We start from the raw sequence: 23370 nt of genomic DNA on the forward strand, positions 1-23370 counted from the left end.
TCCACTCACAAAGACAGGTACACAGAAAAGAACAAATATTATTGCTATAATGAGCTGGGTATGTGCAGTTAAAGTACACACACCTTGCATGATGTCAGTATATTTATGAAAATCTTAGTAGTGCTGTTCAAACAATGTATCAGTCTATCTCAGGGTTATAATACAATACCTTTAATAATTATCCTTAAAAATAGAAACCCTTAACTAACATGCATCTACTAGAAACCATACAATTAATATAAATACCTGAATTCTTTTATTTAGTTAATATCCATGAACATTTTGAAATATATTTGCAATACCAGAATATGACACAATATTATATGCGTTTGAAAACTATTTACTGGTAAATATGCTATGCAAAGTTCATACACGTTTACCTTTAAAACCAGCCTTATTTACAAATAGCCTTTCATTCAGTTTACACAATTAAACTAAAATCTTTATCTTTTAACATCCAAGCAATACAATTCTAACAGTGCTTATAAACAATAGAATAATATATATATTCTGCTATTTAACTGCAATTTATCCTAATACAATATTGATTTAAAACATCAGAACTTGCACAAATAAGTTACTTAGCCTACCAGATACAATACATAGGCTTATGAAATACTAACTTGAAATACAAACTGCTCTCTTTAAATCTTTCAACTGTACTTTAAACTGCAGTGACTTATAATTTAAATATAGTCTTACCAATAACCTTGAATACGTTACCAGGGTAAAGAGCAATCGATATCCAATATTCCTTAATAGGAATTATTTTACCTCAGATCACCAATAAGTGTATATCGCAATCAATGAGAAAGGTAGATCAGCTTTGCTTGAGTAAAGTGGTATCTCGCGCCCAACAAACCAGTTACAAGTTTAGCTCAGCAGAAATCTGTCTCTTTCTCTATCTTGCATTCACTTTAATTCAGTTTTCCATCATAGGTAAATTTGGAAACGCCCAAAACGGAAACCTTGTCTTGGATTGGCCCTTTGAAATTTCATTTTTAAACAGCCAAAAAGCCTTCTGGCTGTAGTTCTCGCATTGCAACACCGGGGGGCAGCAGACATACAAACAAAACAAATTCACCTTTAACATTTCTAAACATTTTTAACAAGTTAATTATTCTCAGAAAATGGTTATTTAATCAGATCATAACTCTCTGCATCAATCCCATACAAACCCCAACTATAGATATGTAGCACCAGATAATTTTTCTGATTATTCTGATACCAAATATGTTATATTATTAACATTGTATTATATGAAAGCAATTTAATACTGCTAATTATTTTGAAATTTATGGCATTTATATATCTAATATGTTTTCAGAGCCGTGTTTAAACTTTCATAACCATCTAGTATATAATCATATGACATGATTCAGGTATCCCATGCAGGCACTCCATCTGAAAAATAGAAAAATTATGTTACATATAATTAAACCATGGGATTATTACAATTTGAATCTATTTTTCATATATCTGTTCACTGCAGCAATTATTTATTTAATATAAAACGTACGATTTCAACATCTATATACATATATGGGCTATTTGAATCATTTCAAACACACATGAACTATTGGCATTGTTTTTCTTCAAAATGTATTTAATTTTACTTAAAATCTAAATACAGTTGTTTTGAAATCACAATGTAAGCCATGTGCTTTCTCTGTGTTATCCTAACCCAGACGCAATGTTTAACATTTTGTATATCTCAGTGTTAGCAGCCACACAGTATGAGTTATTCAATAAACCTGTGCTAATTATCAGCTCCTTGGCAGGAAGTCCATATATGAGTAGGTAGCCTGATCTATGCATCAAAATGCTGTCTTTTACACAGCAGGAGGTGGGCTTCAAAGGCTATGCTAACTTTCAATTATGGTAAAACATGTTTGTATTTTCATCTAGAGAGCAAATGCTTCCCTTTTGTTTCTTGGGACATGCTGTCTGTGGTTCAGCCTGGAGATGTGTATTCAGAATTTTACCTGTGTTAATTTTCAGTACCTTGTGGTTATACAATTGCATAAATTAGCATATTGAGTGTGTGAGATCTCTTGGAAACAATCCTTTGTTCTCAGATGTGTGTTTAGAATAGCTTTAATGCTGAGTGGGGAAGAACTAAAACATGATTGAAGTCAGTTTGTCTGAAAGAAATGAATCACTTTCTACTGACTAGCCAGATCTGAATGAAATACATATATATATATGTATATATTTATTGACATTAAAATATATGATTAAAATATATATTTGTTAACCTTACATATACCTTGACAATGGTTTCATTTTATCATATGCCGCCTACTTTTGTATATTTGACATTATCTCGCATCATTTTTAAAGCCTCTCGGCTCCGTGCTCTGCAGCATAATTTTAATGTAGTCTGCTATGGGAGTGTGCTCCTGGGGGCTCAATCACAAGGGAAAGACCTAAGTGTTTAATGCACAAATTCATAGTGCTTGTCTACCTTTGAGAAAAATCTGCTTTTACACTAATGAAATGAACTATTATTTTAATACTAAATGTCTTTTCAATAATGTATAAATATATAGAAATATATATTTAAAAATACATACAACATATTCCCCTATGTGAAGAATATTGCAATGTAAAAAATCTACAGTATATACACAAACACATTAAATATTTCAGATGTATAAATGTGTTTTTTTTGTTTTATTTGAGGTAAAGTTTTGGCATACAAATAAGGCAATACAGCATTTTACATTTACATTCCAAGATTACTTGTAACAATTGTTACGGTACCAACAGTGTACCAAGGGTTAATACCTGATGAACAATGTCCTGCATAGGGAATCAGCAATTCACAACCCAGCCAGTTTTCAGGTTTAAAACAGAATGACATTTATTAAAAGGCTATGCCTAGTATTTATGCAGGTCTGACCCCCCCCCCCCCCAGATGGGGGTTGAAAGACTGTTGTACATTACATGGAGGGAACAAGCCCTTTGACATGATACAATAGAATTATATTACTTAAACACTTCAACCACAAGACACTCTTGGCCCTTCTTATCACTTAGGCGTTTTCTCTCTGGAGGTGATCAAACAATAGAATGCTTAGCACTAATTAGATTATAGCTGGAGCCAGCAACTCTGTCTTTAGAAATTAGTTTCTTAGCTAAACACAATTAACTCCTTCAGTCCTGACAGAAGGGTCTGTCACATATCTCCCCCCTTGTGGAACACTCCGGCAGACCCGGCTTGACCCTTTGGCGGGTCAACCTGGGGATGACCGGACTAGGAGGTGGTAGGCATGTCAGTTTGCCAGGACAATCCATCTGTATTCCCGTTATGAGAGAGAATTCCTGTCCATACAAAGAAGGGTTCAACTTCCTCAGTGCCCAGACTAGGGCTAAACAGTCCTTCAAAATCCCATCAGCTTCTTTACGAGTTTTCTGTACCTGCTCTTTATAGGTATCCACAATCCCTTCATACTTACATAGGGTGCCCTTGAGTTGCTGCACCTCACTATGAGCCAGCGTCAGCTTCTCCTCAAGTGTCGCTAAGTTTGTCTTTAATGTTTCATGTCCCACTCTCAAGCTGGTGTTTTCTGCAGTCTGTCGGTGCAGCTTGTCTAGCAGAGATTCACGTTCTAAACGTGCTTTTTCCTCTGCGCTCCTCTTCTCCTTCATCAGCGCATTGTAACGGGACTTCCACGTATCAATAGCGGATAGAGATTTACTGAGCTCAGCGTCCTGGGGCTTAGCAGCAGGGGGGTCAGTCTCTGCTGCACGGGTCTGAGCACGGGTAGTCACAGGGTTAACATCAGCGGGACCCATGGGAGCATAGGCAGAAACAAGGGGAGCCAAGTCATTTCCAAGAAGAACATCAGCAGGTAAGTCCTTCTTGACCCCCACATTCACAGGTCTAGCGCCCACTCCCCAATCCAAATGTACCCTGGCAACAGGTAGGCTGAACACATCGCCCCCTGCTACCCTCACAGCCACAGTGTCTCCAGTGTACTGTTTCTCAGACACCAAGTTCTTTTGAAGCAAGGTCATGGTAGCACCAGTATCCCGTAGACCACTGACCTTCTTCCCATTCACTTTAACCAGTTGCCGGTTATTCCGGTGGGCAGCTTGCACAAGGTCTGCCTCATGTAGGATGCTCCAGCATTCTTGCGCCTCTACGTAGCGGGCCGCAGGCTGAGAGTTACGTGGGATTCCGCCGGCGGGTCTTCTCCAGGACTGTGCTTGGTTCGCTGCATTTAGGGGACACTCTGGTCTTTTGTGCCCTAGTTGCTTACATCCAAAGCACCAAATAGGCTGTGAGTAGCCCCGTGAATTGAACCGGGCTCTCTGAGGGTAGTTCGTGGACGGAGGCCGTGTGGTATAGCGGTGCGCCGGGGGTTGGTAACTGGCAGCTGCTGGGGTGACTGGGGGTCTGTACTCCACTCTAGCAGGGGGCTTAGTGGTAGAAGTGTCCAGTTTGCGGGCATCCATATACTCATCTGCCAGGCGAGCAGCTTCATGCAGGGTGGAGGGTTTACGGTCCCGAACCCACTCTCTAACTCCTGCTGATAACTTGTCAAAGCAATGTTCCAACAGGAATAGCTGCAGCACCTCTTCCCCAGATACGGCTTGGCACCCCGCTATCCAGTGAGCTGCTGTGCGGTGCACCTTACATGCCCACTCAACGTAGGAATCACCAGCTAATTTAACAGTGTCTCTGAACCGCCTCCGGTATGCCTCCGGTGTAACCGCATACCTGGAGAGCAGAGCCTCTTTCACAGTATTATAATCCCCAACCTCCTCATCTGGAATGGCCCGAAAAGCCTCACTGGCCCGGCCGGATAATTTTCCGGATAATATCGTGACCCAGTCCTCTGCGGGTACCTTGTGTAGTGCACATTGCCTCTCAAAATCCGCAAGGAACCCATCAATCTCTCCTTCTGTTTCCAGGAAGTTTTTAAAAGCTGCAAAATTTACTTTTCTCTTTTCCACTTGGGCTGCTGCAGCGCTGCTTTGGCGAAGTAGGTTGGCCTCCACAGCTGCTATGACCCGGTCGATAATTTCCGCAGATGGGTTGGGGCCATAATGTGCCAGTCTTATTTTAACCGCCCGATCAAAGCTTGCTTCTTCAGGGGTTCTGTCTGATATGCTGGGCCCATTGGTTCCTTCTGTCCCTGGTACTCTTTCCATCTTAGTCAGTATTGTAATAATCCCCCTCTTCCTGAGGTTACTGGCTTGTGTAGTTGCTCTTCTGGGCGATAAGGTTCATTCCGTCGCTTGCCACCAATTGTTACGGTACCAACAGTGTACCAAGGGTTAATACCTGATGAACAATGTCCTGCATAGGGAATCAGCAATTCACAACCCAGCCAGTTTTCAGGTTTAAAACAGAATGACATTTATTAAAAGGCTATGCCTAGTATTTATGCAGGTCTGACCCCCCCCCCCCCCAGATGGGGGTTGAAAGACTGTTGTACATTACATGGAGGGAACAAGCCCTTTGACATGATACAATAGAATTATATTACTTAAACACTTCAACCACAAGACACTCTTGGCCCTTCTTATCACTTAGGCGTTTTCTCTCTGGAGGTGATCAAACAATAGAATGCTTAGCACTAATTAGATTATAGCTGGAGCCAGCAACTCTGTCTTTAGAAATTAGTTTCTTAGCTAAACACAATTAACTCCTTCAGTCCTGACAGAAGGGTCTGTCACAGTTACATATTATAATTGCATATGAAAAGAACAGTGTCTGTTACCCATGAGACATATAGCAAGAAATATTTACCATTGCTGTAATAAAACAAAAAGAAAAACAATCCAACAGTACGCCGTTGAACATTTTTGAACCTCCTCAACTATTCAAATAGGCCACTCTTGGACCTTATAACATATGTATTGAAAAAATCAGAAGGTTACATTAACGATAGGAGACCACTTTTGGGACTCAATGACTGAACCTCAGGTTTTAGTTTTTTGGGGTTTTTTTGCTGCGTAATTGTCATGGAGTGGGAAAGGAAACTTTCTTACTACTAACATGAGTACACCGGAGGAGTTTAGTATATATATGGAAATATTTAAAATTATATTATAGGAAGAGGGTCGTCGTCATTATAGTTAGTATTATAAGGGGTTATAAACATTTACATATGTCTGGAGAGAGACAAGGCTAGGCTGATGCAGATATATATTCAATAGTGGTATAGATCCAGATAATGATCAGTGGTTCACTTATGGTGTAAGCATATTGTAATGTAAGCTATATATTTTTAGGGAGGTGTTCTTATGATGCATACATACAGCAGATATCCCAAATTTACTAATATTGTAATTCGAGTAGCTTAGGGCCTCCAGGTTTATATTACTGGTGGACAAGCCATCTGAAGCCTGGGTTTAGCTGTAAGATACCTTCATACTAATCGCTGATGCCAGGATCCCACCGCCCCGGCCGTAGACAACTGGACCCCAACACACCACCCTGAGGAAGCACCTAGAAGCATCAAGATAAGGCAACTCTGGAATGGAACTACTATGTCTGAACAAACATGACCATATATGGTGATAATGGGAATACTTGAGTTTTAAGTGCCCAGCTCTTATAACAAACTAAAATATTAGCATAAATGTGCAGAGGAGGCATTAACAGGAGTTACATAGTTAAATGAGGACTATAGGTTACTGTTATAGCTGCCACAGCAAACCACTATCCAATACAGAAACAAATAACTTATGGTTAAGCATTCAATGCGTTTCTACATAACCTAACAAAAATACTGCTGTTTAACATATGACTTTAAACGGTTATTAGATGCAAGTCCAGGCCAAGCCAAGTTCTCAAATGAGTGGTCAAAAGTCTGTGTTAATATAGGCATTTGAACACATTGGAAGAATAGAATTACTGTGTCTGAATAAATAAGGCTACAGATGGTGATAATGGGAATACATGAGTTTTAAACACCCAGCTCTTATAATAAACAAAAATCCTAGTATAAATGTGCATAAGAGGCAATAACAGGAGTTATAAAGTTAAATGAGATCGATATATTGCTGCTATAGCTGCCATAGCAATTCACTTCCCAATATATAAACAAACACCAAACAGAAAGATAAAAACGAAAAGGGAGCAGTAGAACTTATGTTAGGCACTCAATGTGTTTCTGCATTACCTAACAAAAATACTGCTGTTTAACATATGAATTTGAACGATTATTAGGTGCAAGTCCAGGCCTAGCCAAGGTCTCAGATGAGAGGTCAAAAGTCTGTAACAATAAGGTGGTTTGAACACATTTGAGGCTGTGGAGAGTTCATTGCTCACCTCCATAGTCCGTGTATAAATTGGTATCTAACCTACCCCAGTCCTCAGCGCACCGCTGCAGGGCCTGGAGTATATGGGACCGCAACAGAAATCCAAGCAAGCTGGGCTGCATCTCTGAAAGAGTCTCCTCTCGACAAGCAGAACGTGCTCAAAGTAGTGCGGGGCCACTATTATTTTGCTCACCTCATCCGACAGTCGCCATTCTGTCTTTGATGCCAGTGTGGTAATCAGGAGGACCGGGATAGTTGTAGAGAAGGTTTGATACTGGCCCTCTTGGTATTTCTGCCTATAACGGCTCGCCAAACTCATAGGGGTTGAATGTGAAGTGGTGAGGAGTTGGGTAGCGGTAATAGAGCGAGTCTCCATCTGTTCCAAAAACACATTGCTGTTCCGTGTTAGCTCTCTCTCCCGACGTCGCCCAGCTGTTTGTGGTAACACATTCTGCTCTGTCGCTAAGAGGTTCTCATCCGTAATAGATTCCAGGGTAGGGGCTACCACATTCACTGTGTTTACCCTTTGCTGCAGGACTGCGTCTCCGCCATTGCCCCACGCTGCCACCAATGCACTTGTGAGCCGTTTAAAATGTGCATCAAGGATATTGACGATCTGCTCCAGCAATATAGCTTCCCCGGGCTCCATCCGGTATACTTGGCAAATTAATTCCCACTGTAGATAGGAAAGATCAGTACTCTCAAGGTACTTCTTAACGACGGAGGCCTGAGAAGCACTCCGCCGGGGGTATAGTTGGGAGGCCGCAACCTCAAAAAGTCTCCGGTTAACTGTAGCTGGCTCTGATCAGAAAAATGATTAGCTCTAGTAGAAGGGCTCCTTTAGCTGAAACTCTCAGACTGTATATTAATAAGCGATGATAAGTATAAAAGCTGATTTTAGTAAGATTGTTATAGGAGCCTTTGGCAGCTAACAATTAAGCAGCCTGTCATGGCCGCCGCCCGGAAGTTCCCCCGTATAAATGTTTTTTTAATGTTTTGAGGTATCTGCAAGTGTGTGTGTGCAAAAGTCTTAGGCCAGTATTAGATATGTTGTTTTAGCAAAGTTACCATTCATATTTATTTTTCGGTCTCTTACGATACAAACAGGAAATACAGGAAATATGTACACAAAATATAAAAAAAATTTCAGAACAAAATAGCTTCATCAGGTAAAAGTCAGTGTTTAGTGTGACCTTCCTTAGCACTAAGCACATCTTGAACTCTTTTGGGGAGACTGTCCTGAAGTTTTCTGAAGTAATCTGGTATATTATACCAGGCTTCTTTCAGCACTTCCCAGAGTTCTTCTTTAGATTTAGGTTATCATTATTATTTTTTTTCCAATTCTTTTTTGTTAGGAATCACACGGTAATACAATGATCTTTAACTAAACCACCATATAACAAAACATACAATGCAACCCAGTAAAACATTGGCGCCTGGGACAGAGCGCGCTCCGAAGGTCCAGGGGACTCGCTCCCTGCAAAGAAGGGGGTTTCCCCCCGCCTCCCCCCATCCAGAGCCAGCCCACGAAAAAGCACACTGGTAGGGTTTCCCCGTCCATGAAGTTAGCCCTCAATCAATATCTCTTCCCAACTAGTGTAAGGAGCGACCCCACCAGGGATAGACCAATATCCCCTAAGGGACGCCTCCAAAAGCACTTCATGTTGTAAGAAGGGTCTCAATATCTGTAGTTGTAGGGCAGGGGGAAGTGTCTGTATGTAGAGTTGCCACTTTTTGATAAATGGTCTAAGTCTACGGTTCAGATCAAGCTTGGTGTAAAGTTGTTCTATAAAGATTTGCTTAACTAGTCTACTCTTAAATTGAGTTTGTGAGGGAGCTTTGGTCGAGATCCAAAGGGACAAGATACATTGTCGGGCCAGTATGGTGCAGAGACTAAGCATAGGATGCATTGTGCCTTTCTGATTGTCCCACACCAGTAAGTATATGGTTTTTAAGTCAAAGCTAACATTGATGTGAAATGTAATTTTGAACCAGTATTGCAGCTGGCTCCAAACCTTTTAATATATGGACAGTCGAAGAAGAAGTGTCCAAGAGTAGGTTTGGGCATACTGCACTTGATGCATTTGTTTGGACAAGTGGGGTTCCAGTGGGTTAGGGGTAATATAGTCACCATTAAGTATTCTAACCTGAATCTCTCTGTGAGCAACCGCTAAGCTAGCTTGTTTGGTATTAATTAAGCTCTTTTTAATATCATCTATTGTAATGTCCTCAATTCCCCCCTCTTGCAGCCTAGTCAGGATGTCTGCCATGGTATTATCTGAAGTGTGGTTAATCAGCCTCTGGTAGATCGGGGACATTGAGAAATGACCCAATTTAAAGGCAGTGTGAACAATGGCGAAGGGGGAGAGGTCCCAGGAATTCGGGCTATGAGAGATTAATGAGTTTATATAGTGCTTACTTTGTAGGTACGCATAGAAGTGTGAGTTGGGCCCATTATATTTATTTTTTAGGTCTTGGAATGTTCTGACCGTATGTGACAACGGATTTAGAAGTGCCCCTACTGAGTTGATGCCCACCACCTGCCACGCACGGAATGGAGCAGTTTTGCTTCCAGCTGGGAAGTCCCTGTTTCCCAATAGGGGATGAGCTTGGGTGAAGGGGATCATCTGCCAAGGTATTGCAGAATCAACCACCACGCTCTGAACACATACCTGTACATCAGGTTGCCTCTAATTTCTAAAGGCAAATCTCGAAATGGAATATGTGGAAGATAGGCAAGGGAGTGAGGTGCCACCAACGTCTCCTTCAGTGCTGGAGTGGTGAAATGTGCTGTGTGAAGTTTCCAGTCTAAGGTTAGATGTGCCAGAGCCGCCCAGTTGTAAAGTTGTAGGTTTGGGAGTGCTAGGCCTCCCCTAATATAGGGCTGTTGCAGTTTAATAGTGGCTATACGCATCTTTTTCTCTTTCCAAATAAATAATTTAATCGCTTTGTTGACAAGTGCCAGGTCCACTTTAGTAAGAAGAAAGGGTAACATTAGTAATGGGTACAGAAGTTTAGACAGGATCAACATTTTCACAAGGTTAATTCGGCCCGAGAAGCCAAGGGGAGGTTTCGCCCAGGCTTTCAGCCGAGACTGTAACAGATTGCACTGTTTTGTAAGATTAAGTTCATAAATTTTGTGTGGATTACGATGTATCTTAATTCCTAGGTAGATCAGGGTGGTAGGCTGTACAACAAAAGGATAGTGTGGCTGAGCAGCTCTGTGATCTGTCAACCACAGTATCTCAGATTTGTTCATGTTGACTTTGTATCCTGAGAAATCTCCAAAAGTGTTTAGCACCTCTATAATTTTTGGGACATATACTGCAGGGTGAGAGATAAAGAGCAGCATATCGTCTGCATACAGAGCCATATGCATGCGGTAATCGTTTATTGGTAAACCCGGGTAAGTTTGCTTCAGTTTGAACTGAAATTGCCTAAGAGTGTGAAATAAGTGCGCCACTCAACTCTATGGAAGGCCTTCTCTGCATCAAGAGATAACGGGAAGGCCTCCTGCCCCCCGCCCAAAGCCAGTAATGGTTGATCGCATGATGGACCCTGCTTAAGTTGACCACCGATGTTCTGCCAGATACAAATCCGGTCTGGTCTATGTGTAACAAGGAGGGGATAAGTTTTTTTTTTTAACCTATTGGCCAAAAGTTTCATAAGAATTTTGTAATCAGTGTTTAAAGGGACATAAGACCCAAATTTTTTCTTTCATGATTTAGAAAGAGCATGCAGTTTTAAACATCTTTCTAATTTACTTCTATTATCTAATTTGCTTCATTCTCTTGATTTTCTTAGATGAAAAGCATATCTAGATAGGCTTAGTAGCTGCTGATTGGTTGCTGCACATAGATGCCTTGTGTGATTGGCTCTCCCATGTACATTGCTCTTTCTTCAACAAAGGATATCTAAAAAATGAAGCAAATTAGATAACAGAAGTAAATTGGAAAGTTGTTTAAAATTGTATTTCTTCTGTTAAGTGTGATCAGTCCACGGGTCATCATTACTTCTGGGATATTACTCCTCCCCAACAGGAAGTGCAAGAGGATTCACCCAGCAGAGCTGCATATAGCTCCTCCCCTCTACGTCACTCCCAGTCATTCTCTTGCACCCAACGACTAGATAGGATGTGTGAGAGGACTATGGTGATTATACTTAGTTTTATATCTTCAATCAAAAGTTTGTTATTTTAAAATAGCACCGGAGTGTGTTATTACCTCTCTGGCAGAGTTTGAAGAAGAATCTACCAGAGTTTTGCTATGATTTTAGCCGGAGTAGTTAAGATCATATTGCTGTTCTCGGCCATCTGAGGAGTGAGGTAAACTTCAGATCAGGGGACAGCGGGCAGATGAATCTGCATAGAGGTATGTAGCAGTTTTTATTTTCTGACAATGGAATTGATGAGAAAATCCTGCCATACCGATATAATGTCATGTATGTATACTTTACACTTCAGTATTCTGGGGAATGGTACTTCACTAGAATTACACTGTAAGAAATACATAAAGCTGTTTAATAACTAGAGATTATGTTTAACGTTTTTGCTGGAATGTAAAATCGTTTTCATTTGCTGAGGTACTGTGTGAATAAATGTTTGGGCACTATTTTTCCACTTGGCAGTTGCTTAATCTGTTTTTCTGACAGTTTCTGTTCTCCCTCACTGCTGTGTGTGAGGGGGAGGGGCCGTTTTTTGGCGCTTTTACTATGCATCAAATATTTCAGTCAGCAACTCATTGTATTCCCTGCATGATCCGGTTCATCTCTACAGAGCTCAGGGGTCTTCAAAACTTATTTTGAGGGAGGTAATTTCTCTCAGCAGAGCTGTGAGAATTATAGTTTGACTGAGATAAAAAACGTTTATTCTGTAATTTGTTTCCTGCTTTCAGAATTTGTTATCTTTGCTAATGGGATTAAACCTTTGCTAAAGTTGTGTTGTTTACAAGGATTGAGGCTATAACTGTTTCAATTTATTAATTTTCAACTGTCATAGATCTTCTGTGCTTCTTAAAGGCACAGTACGTTTTAATATTATTCTAATTGAATTGTATTTCCAAGTTGCAAGTTTATTTGCTAGTGTGTTAAACATGTCTGATTCAGAGGATGATACCTGTGTCATTTGTTGCAATGCCAAAGTGGAGCCCAATAGAAATTTATGTACTAACTGTATTGATGCTACTTTAAATAAAAGTCAATCTGTACAAATTGAACAAATTTCACCAAACAACGAGGGGAGAGTTATGCCGACTAACTCGCCTCACGTGTCAGTACCTACATCTCCCGCTCAGAGGGAGGTGCGTGATATTGTAGCGCCGAGTACATCTGGGCGGCCATTACAAATCACATTACAGGATATGGCTACTGTTATGACTGAGGTTTTGGCTAAATTACCAGAACTAAGAGGTAAGAGTGATCACTCTGGGGTGAGAACAGAGTGCGCTGATAATATTAGGGCCATGTCAGACACTGCGTCACAGGTGGCAGAACATGAGGACGGAGAACTTCATTCTGTGGGTGACGGTTCTGATCCAAACAGACTGGATTCAGATATTTCAAATTTTAAATTTAAACTGGAAAACCTCCGTGTATTACTAGGGGAGGTGTTAGCGGCTCTGAATGATTGTAACACAGTTGCAATACCAGAGAAAATGTGTAGGTTGGATAAATATTTTGCGGTACCGACGAGTACTGAGGTTTTTTCTATACCTAAGAGACTTACTGAAATTGTTACTAAGGAGTGGGATAGACCCGGTGTGCCGTTCTCACCCCCTCCGATATTTAGAAAAATGTTTCCAATAGACGCCACCACAAGGGACTTATGGCAAACGGTCCCTAAGGTGGAGGGAGCAGTTTCTACCTTAGCTAAGCGTACCACTATCCCGGTGGAGGATAGCTGTGCTTTTTCAGATCCAATGGATAAAAAGTTAGAGGGTTACCTTAAGAAAATGTTTGTTCAACAAGGTTTTATATTGCAACCCCTTGCATGCATTGCGCCGATCACGGCTGCAGCGGCATTCTGGATTGAGTCTCTGGAAGAGAACATTGGTTCAGCTACTCTGGACGACATTACGGACAGGCTTAGAGTCCTTAAACTATCTAATTCATTCATTTCGGAGGCCGTAGTACATCTTACTAAACTTACGGCGAAGAATTCAGGATTCGCCATTCAGGCACGCAGGGCGCTGTGGCTAAAATCCTGGTCAGCTGATGTTACTTCTAAGTCTAAATTGCTTAATATACCTTTCAAAGGGCAGACCTTATTCGGGCCCGGGTTGAAAGAGATTATCGCTGACATTACAGGAGGTAAAGGCCATGCCCTGCCTCAGGACAAAGCCAAAGCCAAGACTAGACAGTCTAATTTTCGTTCCTTTCGTAATTTCAAAGCAGGAGCAGCATCAACTTCCTCTGCACCAAAACAGGAAGGAGCTGTTGCTCGCTACAGACGAGGCTGGAAACCTAACCAGTCCTGGAACAAGGGCAAGCAGACTAGGAAACCTGCTGCTGCCCCTAAAACAGCATGAATTGAGGGCCCCCGATCCGGGATCGGATCTAGTGGGGGGCAGACTTTCTCTCTTCGCCCAGGCTTGGGCAAGAGATGTTCAGGATCCCTGGGCGCTAGAGATAATATCTCAGGGATACCTTCTGGACTTCAAATACTCTCCTCCAAGAGAGAGATTTCATCTGTCAAGATTGTCAACAATCCAGACAAAGAAAGAGGCGTTTCTACGCTGCGTACAAGAGCTCTTGTTAATGGGAGTAATCCATCCAGTTCCACGATCGGAACAGGGACAGGGGTTTTACTCAAATCTGTTTGTGGTTCCCAAAAAAGAGGGAACTTTCAGACCAATCCTGGACTTAAAGATCCTAAACAAATTCCTAAGAGTTCCATCGTTCAAGATGGAGACTATTCGGACAATTTTACCTATGATCCAAGAGGGTCAATACATGACCACTGTAGATTTAAAAGATGCTTACCTTCACATACCGATTCACAAAGATCATTATCGGTACCTAAGGTTTGCCTTCCTAGACTGGCATTACCAGTTTGTGGCTCTTCCATTCGGATTGGCTACAGCTCCAAGAATCTTCACAAAGGTTCTGGGTGCTCTTCTGGCGGTACTAAGACCGCGGGGAATCTCGGTAGCTCCATACCTAGACGACATTCTGATACAAGCTTCAAGCTTTCAAACTGCCAAGTCTCATACAGAGTTAGTGCTGGCATTTCTAAGGTCACATGGATGGAAGGTGAACGAAAAGAAAAGTTCACTCGTTCCACTCACAAGAGTTCCCTTCCTGGGGACTCTTATAGATTCTGTAGAAATGAAGATTTACCTGACGGAGGACAGGCTAACAAGACTTCAAAGTGCTTGCCGCACCCTTCATTCCATTCAACACCCGTCAGTGGCCCAATGCATGGAGGTAATCGGCTTAATGGTAGCGGCAATGGACATAGTACCCTTTGCACGCTTACCCCTCAGACCACTGCAACTGTGCATGCTAAGTCAGTGGAATGGGGATTACTCAGACTTATCCCCTTCTCTGAATCTGGATCAAGAGACCAGAAATTCTCTTCTATGGTGGCTTTCTCGGCCACATCTGTCCAGGGGGATGCCATTCAGCAGACCAGACTGGACAATTGTAACAACAGACGCCAGCCTTCTAGGTTAGGGTGCCGTCTGGAATTCTCTGAAGGCTCAGGGACAATGGAGTCAGGAGGATAGTCTCCTGCCAATAAACATTCTGGAATTGAGAGCAGTTCTCAATGCCCTCCTGGCTTGGCCCCAGTTGACAACTCGGGGGTTCATCAGGTTTCAGTCGGACAACATCACGACTGTAGCTTACATCAACCATCAGGGAGGGACAAGAAGCTCCCTAGCTATGATGGAAGTATCAAAGATAATTTGCTGGGCAGAGTCTCACTCTTGCCACCTGTCAGCAATCCACATCCCGGGAGTGGAGAACTGGGAGGCGGATTTCTTAAGTCGTCAGACTTTTCATCCGGGGGAGTGGGAACTTCATCCGGAGGTCTTTGCCCAAATACTTCGACGTTGGGGCAAACCAGAGATAGATCTCATGGCGTCTCGACAGAACGCCAAGCTTCCTCGTTACGGGTCCAGATCCAGGGATCCAGGAGCAGTCCTGATAGATGCTCTGACAGCACCTTGGGACTTCAGGATGGCTTACGTGTTTCCACCCTTCCCGTTGCTTCCTCGATTGATTGCCAGAATCAAACAAGAGAGAGCATCAGTGATTCTAATAGCACCTGCGTGGCCACGCAGGAATTGGTATGCAGACCTGGTGGACATGTCATCCTGTCCACCTTGGTCTCTACCTCTGAAACAGGACCTTCTGATACAGGGTCCCTTCAAACATCAAAATCTAACTTCTCTGAAGCTGACTGCTTGGAAATTGAACGCTTGATTTTATCAAGACGTGGATTTTCTGAGTCAGTTATTGATACCTTAATACAGGCTAGGAAACCTGTTACCAGAAAGATTTACCATAAGATATGGCGTAAATACCTATATTGGTGTGAATCCAAAGGTTACTCTTGGAGTAAGGTTAGGATTCCTAGGATATTGTCTTTTCTACAAGAAGGTTTAGAAAAGGGTTTATCTGCTAGTTCATTAAAGGGACAGATCTCAGCTCTGTCCATTCTGTTACACAAACGTCTGTCAGAAGTTCCTGACGTCCAGGCTTTTTGTCAGGCTTTGGCCAGAATTAAGCCTGTGTTTAAAACTGTTGCTCCACCATGGAGTTTAAACCTTGTTCTTAATGTTTTACAGGGCGTTCCGTTTGAACCCCTTCATTCCATTGATATAAAGTTGTTATCTTGGAAAGTTCTATTTTTAATGGCTATTTCCTCGGCTCGAAGAGTCTCTGAATTATCAGCCTTACATTGTGATTCTCCTTATTTGATTTTTCATTCGGATAAGGTAGTCCTGCGTACTAAACCTGGGTTCTTACCTAAGGTAGTTACTAACAGGAATATCAATCAAGAGATTGTTGTTCCTTCTTTATGCCCAAATCCTTCTTCAAAGAAGGAACGTCTACTGCACAACCTGGATGTAGTCCGTGCTCTAAAATTTTACTTACAGGCAACTAAGGAATTTCGACAAACGTCTTCTCTGTTTGTCATTTACTCTGGGCAGAGGAGAGGTCAAAAAGCTTCCGCTACCTCTCTTTCTTTTTGGCTTCGTAGCATAATTCGTTTAGCTTATGAGACTGCTGGACAGCAGCCTCCTGAAAGAATTACAGCTCATTCTACTAGAGCTGTGGCTTCCACTTGGGCCTTCAAGAATGAGGCCTCTGTTGAACAGATTTGCAAGGCTGCAACTTGGTCTTCGCTTCATACTTTTTCCAAATTTTACAAATTTGACACTTTTGCTTCATCGGAGGCTATTTTTGGGAGAAAGGTTCTTCAGGCAGTGGTTCCTTCTGTATAAAGAGCCTGCCTATCCCTCCCGTCATCCGTGTACTTTTGCTTTGGTATTGGTATCCCAGAAGTAATGATGACCCGTGGACTGATCACACTTAACAGAAGAAAACATAATTTATGCTTACCTGATAAATTCCTTTCTTCTGTAGTGTGATCAGTCCACGGCCCGCCCTGTTTTTAAGGCAGGTAAATATTTTTTAATTTATACTCCAGTCACCACTTCACCCTTGGCTTTTCCTTTCTCGTTGGTCCTTGGTCGAATGACTGGGAGTGACGTAGAGGGGAGGAGCTATATGCAGCTCTGCTGGGTGAATCCTCTTGCACTTCCTGTTGGGGAGGAGTAATATCCCAGAAGTAATGATGACCCGTGGACTGATCACACTACAGAAGAAAGGAATTTATCAGGTAAGCATAAATTATGTTTCTCTATCTGAATCATGAACAAAAAAAATTGGGTTTAGTGTCCCTTTGAGAGGGATATGGGGTGGTATGATTCTGGAAGAGTATGATCTTTTCCGGGTTTTGGGATCAGGGTAATATGTGCGGAGACAAAAGATGTCGAGGGGATGCCATCTACAAAGAAAAGCGCGTTATATACTTCACAGAGGATGGGGGACACCTGGGGAGATAATAGCCTGAAAAATTCCACAGGAAGGCGATCCGGGCCTGGGGTCTTTCTCAGTGCCAAGGATTAGATTTAGGTTATCCTTTAATTATTTCTCTGTCCAGTTGATCCGATTCTTCCTCTAATATTCAGGTCTGGAATTTGTGGAGGCCAGTCCATGACTGTCAGTGTTTTATCAGCTGTTTTTTTCTCCAAATATGATTTCACTGCATTAGCAGTGTGCTTGGAATCGTTATCATGCTGAAAAATAAAACCATTTCCAATCAGGCGCTTTCCAAAAGGAATAGCATGATGAATTAAAACCTGTCTGTACTTTTCAGCATTCATGATCCCATTGACTAGGACAATATCGCCAACACCACTGGCAGCAGTGTTTGAATGTTACATAATTCTGCACTTTGTGCAGAATTATGTATAGTGCAGAATTCTGTAACATAAGGAAAGCCTTTTTGTTTGATTTCCCCCCCCCCCCCCCCCCCCTAAATACCTTATCTGGCACCTCTTCTGTGCAGCAGTTTATTCAACTATCATGTCACAGACTCACTGTCTAATCACAGCTAGCCCGATCGTGCTATTCAACTACATGTAATGCAATACTGCGCTAGGTTAAGCACCCGACAGATATAGTAGTTGAATGGCGCAATCATGCTCACTGTGATTAGACAGTGAGCCTGTGACTTGCTAGTTGAAAAAACTGACATACAGAAAAGTGCGGCTTTGCACACGAGGTAACTATGGTTTAAGGTGTCAGATTAGGTATTTGGGGGGGGGGGGATTCAAACAAAAGGCTTTTTCTTATGTTACATAATTCTGCACATAGTTCAGAATTATGTAACATTTTACCCAATGTTTACTGTCCCTTTAATATATAACATTGCTACTAAAATTATGAACACTGCTGCCATAGAGTACTAAAGACACGGCCACGCTCCTGAGCCTACCTAGGATTACTCTTTAACAAATAGTACTAAGATACCAAGTAAAATGGAAAGGTTTTTTTAAATATTTTTTTTTTTTTTCAAGATCTATCTGAATCACGGATTTTCAATATTTTATTCTATTTTCCATTTAATGTTATGTCTGGTTTAGCTTGGAGATTAACAAGAGCTTCTGAACATGTTAAAAAGTTTTACAACCAAATTGACTTTTCATTTTTATGCTTAAAGGGAGAGAAAACACCAACATTTTCTTTCATGATTCAGATAGAACATACAATTTTAAACAACTTTCCAATTCACTTCTATTATCAACTTTGCTTCATTCTCTTGTTATCCTTTGCTTAAGAAACAATATTACTCTACTGGCAGCTTGATAAACACATCTAGTTAGCCAATCACAAGAGACAAATGTCTACAGGCACCAATCAACAACTAGCTCCCACTAGTGTAGGATATGTGCGTATTCTTTTTCAGAAAGGGATACCACGAGAACTAAGCACATTTGAAAATAGAAGTTAATTTAAATCTGTCTTAAAATGACATGCTCTATCTGAATCCTGCAAGTCTCATTTTGACTTTTCTATCCCTTTAACTCCTTTTTTTTTTTCTTCACAATAATGACACCTTTTTCTCCTTTTACAGTTTTGTATATGTTATGTGTATCTAAGAGCATGCCTCATAATGAAATACTTATGCAATAGTTTGTAATATGACAGTGTCTTTGTTTCTTTGCAGATCTGTTCGTGAGTGTTATGTACAGAACACACATCCAATATGTCCCTGACAACAGCAACCAGAGTACTTGGCAGAGTCTGTACAGTAGTGCGTGGCGCAACCGGTGGACTGAGAGCGCACCGCTGTGAGTCACCTGGGATAGTATGTGCGGCAGCAAAACTCCACACAGGAAGCTCAGGTATAATTTACCTGCAAGACTTTGCTATATGTTAGAGATATGAAACCCAAACATTTCTTTTGTGATTTAGATAGAGCAGAGCATTTTAAAAAAAAAAAAAACTAATTTACTTCTGTTATCAAATTTGCTTAGTTCTCATGCTATTATTTGTTGAAGAGATACCTAAGTAGGTGTCTGGAGCACTACATGGCAGGAAATAGTGCTGCCTTGGATGTGGATAACATTCTTGCAGAACTGCTGCCATATAGTGCTCCAGGCGCGTGCACGCTCCTGCTTTTCCACAAAAGATGCCAACAATGAAAATTCGATAATAGAAATAAAATAGAAAGTTGTTTAAAATTGCACGCTCTTTCTAAATCGGGAAAGAACAAATGTGTTTCATGTCCCTTTTATGTTGTAAATGGGCTGCACACAGAAATGGGGCACATTAAATCTGCTTTATATCATCATAAACACACAGCGTTATTTTATCCTGTAATGCAGATATTATTATGTGTCATGTTGCACAGCTATGCACTATGATAGTCACATGTAACAAGTGATTTTCTTCACTTCTTCTACGTGTGTGTTGTATACTTTCTTAATAACCTTTACCTTGTACATCATAATCTGATTTGTGCACACTCAGTAATCCTTGTTATGTACATCATGATCTGATTTGTGCACACTCAGTAATCCTTGTTATGTACATCATGATCTACTAATTTGTGCACACTCAGTAATCCTTGTTATGTACATCATGATCTACTAATTTGTGCACACTCAGTAATCCTTGTTATGTACATCATGATCTACTAATTTGTGCACACTCAGTAATCCTTGTTATGTACATCATGATCTACTAATTTGTGCACACTCAGTAATCCTTGTTATGTACATCATGATCATCTAATTTGTGCACACTCAGTAATCCTTGTTATGTACATCATAATCTGATTTGTGCACACTCAGTAATCCTTGTTATGTACATCATGATCTGATTTGTGCACACTCAGTAATCCTTGTTATGTACATCATGATCTACTAATTTGTGCACACTCAGTAATCCTTGTTATGTACATCATGATCTACTAATTTGTGCACACTCAGTAATCCTTGTTATGTACATCATGATCTACTAATTTGTGCACACTCAGTAATCCTTGTTATGTACATCATGATCTACTAATTTGTGCACACTCAGTAATCCTTGTTATGTACATCATGATCTACTAATTTGTGCACACTCAGTAATCCTTGTTATGTACATCATGATCTACTAATTTGTGCACACTCAGTAATCCTTGTTATGTACATCATGATCATCTAATTTGTGCACACTCAGTAATCCTTGTTATGTACATCATGATCTACTAATTTGTGCACACTCAGTAATCCTTGTTATGTACATCATGATCATCTAATTTGTGCACACTCAGTAATCCTTGTTATGTACATCATGATCATCTAATTTGTGCACACTCAGTAATCCTTGTTATGTACATCATGATCTACTAATTTGTGCACACTCAGTAATCCTTGTTATGTACATCATGATCTGATTTGTGCACACTCAGTAATCCTTGTTATGTACATCATGATCTACTAATTTGTGCACACTCAGTAATCCTTGTTATGTACATCATGATCTGATTTGTGCACACTCAATAATCCTTGTTATGTACATCATGATCATCTAATTTGTGCACACTCAGTAATCCTTGTTATGTACATCATGATCTACTAATTTGTGCACACTCAGTAATCCTTGTTATGTACATCATGATCATCTAATTTTTGCACACTCAGTAATCCTTGTTATGTACATCATGATCATCTAATTTTTGCACACTCAGTAATCCTTGTTATGTACATCATGATCTACTAATTTGTGCACACTCAGTAATCCTTGTTATGTACATCATGATCTACTAATTTGTTCACACTCAGTAATCCTTGTTATGTACATCATGATCTACTAATTTGTGCACACTCAGTAATCCTTGTTATGTACATCATAATCTGATTTGTGCACACTTGGTAATCCTTGTTATGTACATCATAATCTGATTTGTGCACACTCAGTAATCCTTGTTATGTACATCATGATCTCATTTGTGCACACTCGGTAATCCTTATTATGTACATCATAATCTGATTTGTGCACACTCAGTAATCCTTGTTATGTACATCATGATCTAATTTGTGCAAACTCAGTAATCCTTGTTATGTACATCATGATCTAATTTGTGCACACTCAGTAATCCTTGTTATGTACATCATGATCTCATTTGTGCACACTCGGTAATCCTTATTATGTACATCATAATCTGATTTGTGCACACTCGGTAATCCTTGTTATGTACATCATGATCTACTAATTTGTGCACACTCAGTAATCCTTGTTATGTACATTATGATCTAATTTGTGCACACTCAGTAATCCTTGTTATGTACATCATGATCTGATTTGTGCACACTCAGTAATCCTTGTTATGTACATCATGATCTACTAATTTGTGCACACTCAGTAAACCTTATGTACATCATGATCTAATTTGTGCACACTCAGTAATCCTTGTTATGTACATCATGATCTAATTTGTGCACACTCAGTAATCCTTGTTATGTACATCATGATCTAATTTGTGCAAACTCAGTAATCCTTGTTATGTACATCATGATCTACTAATTTGTGCACACTCACTAATCCTTGTTATGTACATCATAATCTGATTTGTGCACACACGGTAATCTCCTCTCTGAGTCACATTTCTCATGTAGGACTTCACACGTGTGTAATTTGCTGATTTGCCGGTATACAGTATGTATATGTTTACAAACACATGAATATAGTTTTACATTTCTTTCTGTGTACGCAATATCTACTTTATCATTACTTCCTGGACCGACTGTATATCCCTTTTTGCTACTCCCTATCTATACAGTATATAGTTCTACACGTTCCTTTCTAGACCTAGGATACATATGAACTCTTAAATACATACAACTCGCATGCTTTACTCTCATTTATGTGTACACTATGTACTTCTACTCTGTATATGAGTTATGCTCAGGCTCTCTTCCTTATGGGCACGCGCCACATATACTTCCAAACTTGTCATTTAAACATTGCTTTATAACATTTTATATTAACTGTTTCAAATGTTTTTGTGTTCCAGATACAATTTTACCAAAGAAAAACATGCTTGTGAGTACACAGTGTTTTAAGAGTTTTCTTTGTTGGTGTTTTTTTGTGTGTGTTTGTGTTTTTTGCTTTAGTCACAATAATTATATATACAGACCTGCCACCATTTTTCATAGTGTACACTAGTTTGTATAAAAAATGATTGTCACCAGAAGTGTGTGTGTGTGTGTGTGTATATATATATATATATATATATATATATATATATATATATATATATATATATATATATATGTATATATATATATATATGTGTGTGTGTGTATATATATATATATATGTATATATATATATATATGTGTGTGTGTGTATATATATATATATATATATATATATATATATATATATATATATATATATGTATATGTATATATATATATATAAAAAATCAGACCTGCCACCTTTTGTAACATTTTTCATAGTGTACACTAGTTTGTATAAAAAATGATTGTCACCAGAAGTGTGTTTGTGTGTGTGTGTGTGTATATATATATATATATATATATATATATATATATATATATATATATATATATATATATATATATATATATATATATATATATATATATATATATATATATATCCAAAACACCAGAACTCGCCCACAAAGGAAAACTGCCTGGGTGCAAATTTGTAGAAGATATGCAGCCAAAAGAAAATGCACTCTCAGGACTTTCATAAACAGGTTACTTTTATTTCTGTAACGTTTTCGGAGGTCTTGCCTCCTTCATCAGCATGAATAAAGTGAAAACAAACAAACTCTTAAATAGTGACATACTCACTCCAAAACATTTCAAACCACTATCTGTACTGGCGCCAAAATTACCGGTGTTGGACCGCATAGTGCGTTCCAAACGTGCTAAGTGGCGGAAGTAGTGCGCCAAACTACTTCCGGTTATCAAAATTCTGTAGCCGTAAAAAATCGGCTTAATATGTGTAAATGCCATTATTATAAAACCATTATGGCATATTATCTTAGAA

General features: G+C 39.9%; 1 protein-coding gene across 2 annotated transcripts in view; it reads left to right on the forward strand.

The window, feature by feature from the left end:
* TK2 (thymidine kinase 2) overlaps positions 1 to 23370 on the forward strand; it is a 238139-nt gene that overhangs the window by 10679 nt on the left and 204090 nt on the right. For both annotated transcript variants that reach the window (XM_053716021.1, XM_053688668.1), the window contains exons 2-3: positions 19022 to 19199; positions 22361 to 22389. In XM_053716021.1, coding sequence (XP_053571996.1) covers positions 19061 to 19199; positions 22361 to 22389 — 168 coding nt within the window. In that variant the 5' untranslated portion in view covers positions 19022 to 19060. The remainder of the gene's footprint in view (positions 1 to 19021; positions 19200 to 22360; positions 22390 to 23370) is intronic.

Source organism: Bombina bombina, chromosome 1, assembly GCF_027579735.1.
Source record: "Bombina bombina isolate aBomBom1 chromosome 1, aBomBom1.pri, whole genome shotgun sequence".
NCBI classification, from domain to species: domain Eukaryota; kingdom Metazoa; phylum Chordata; class Amphibia; order Anura; family Bombinatoridae; genus Bombina; species Bombina bombina.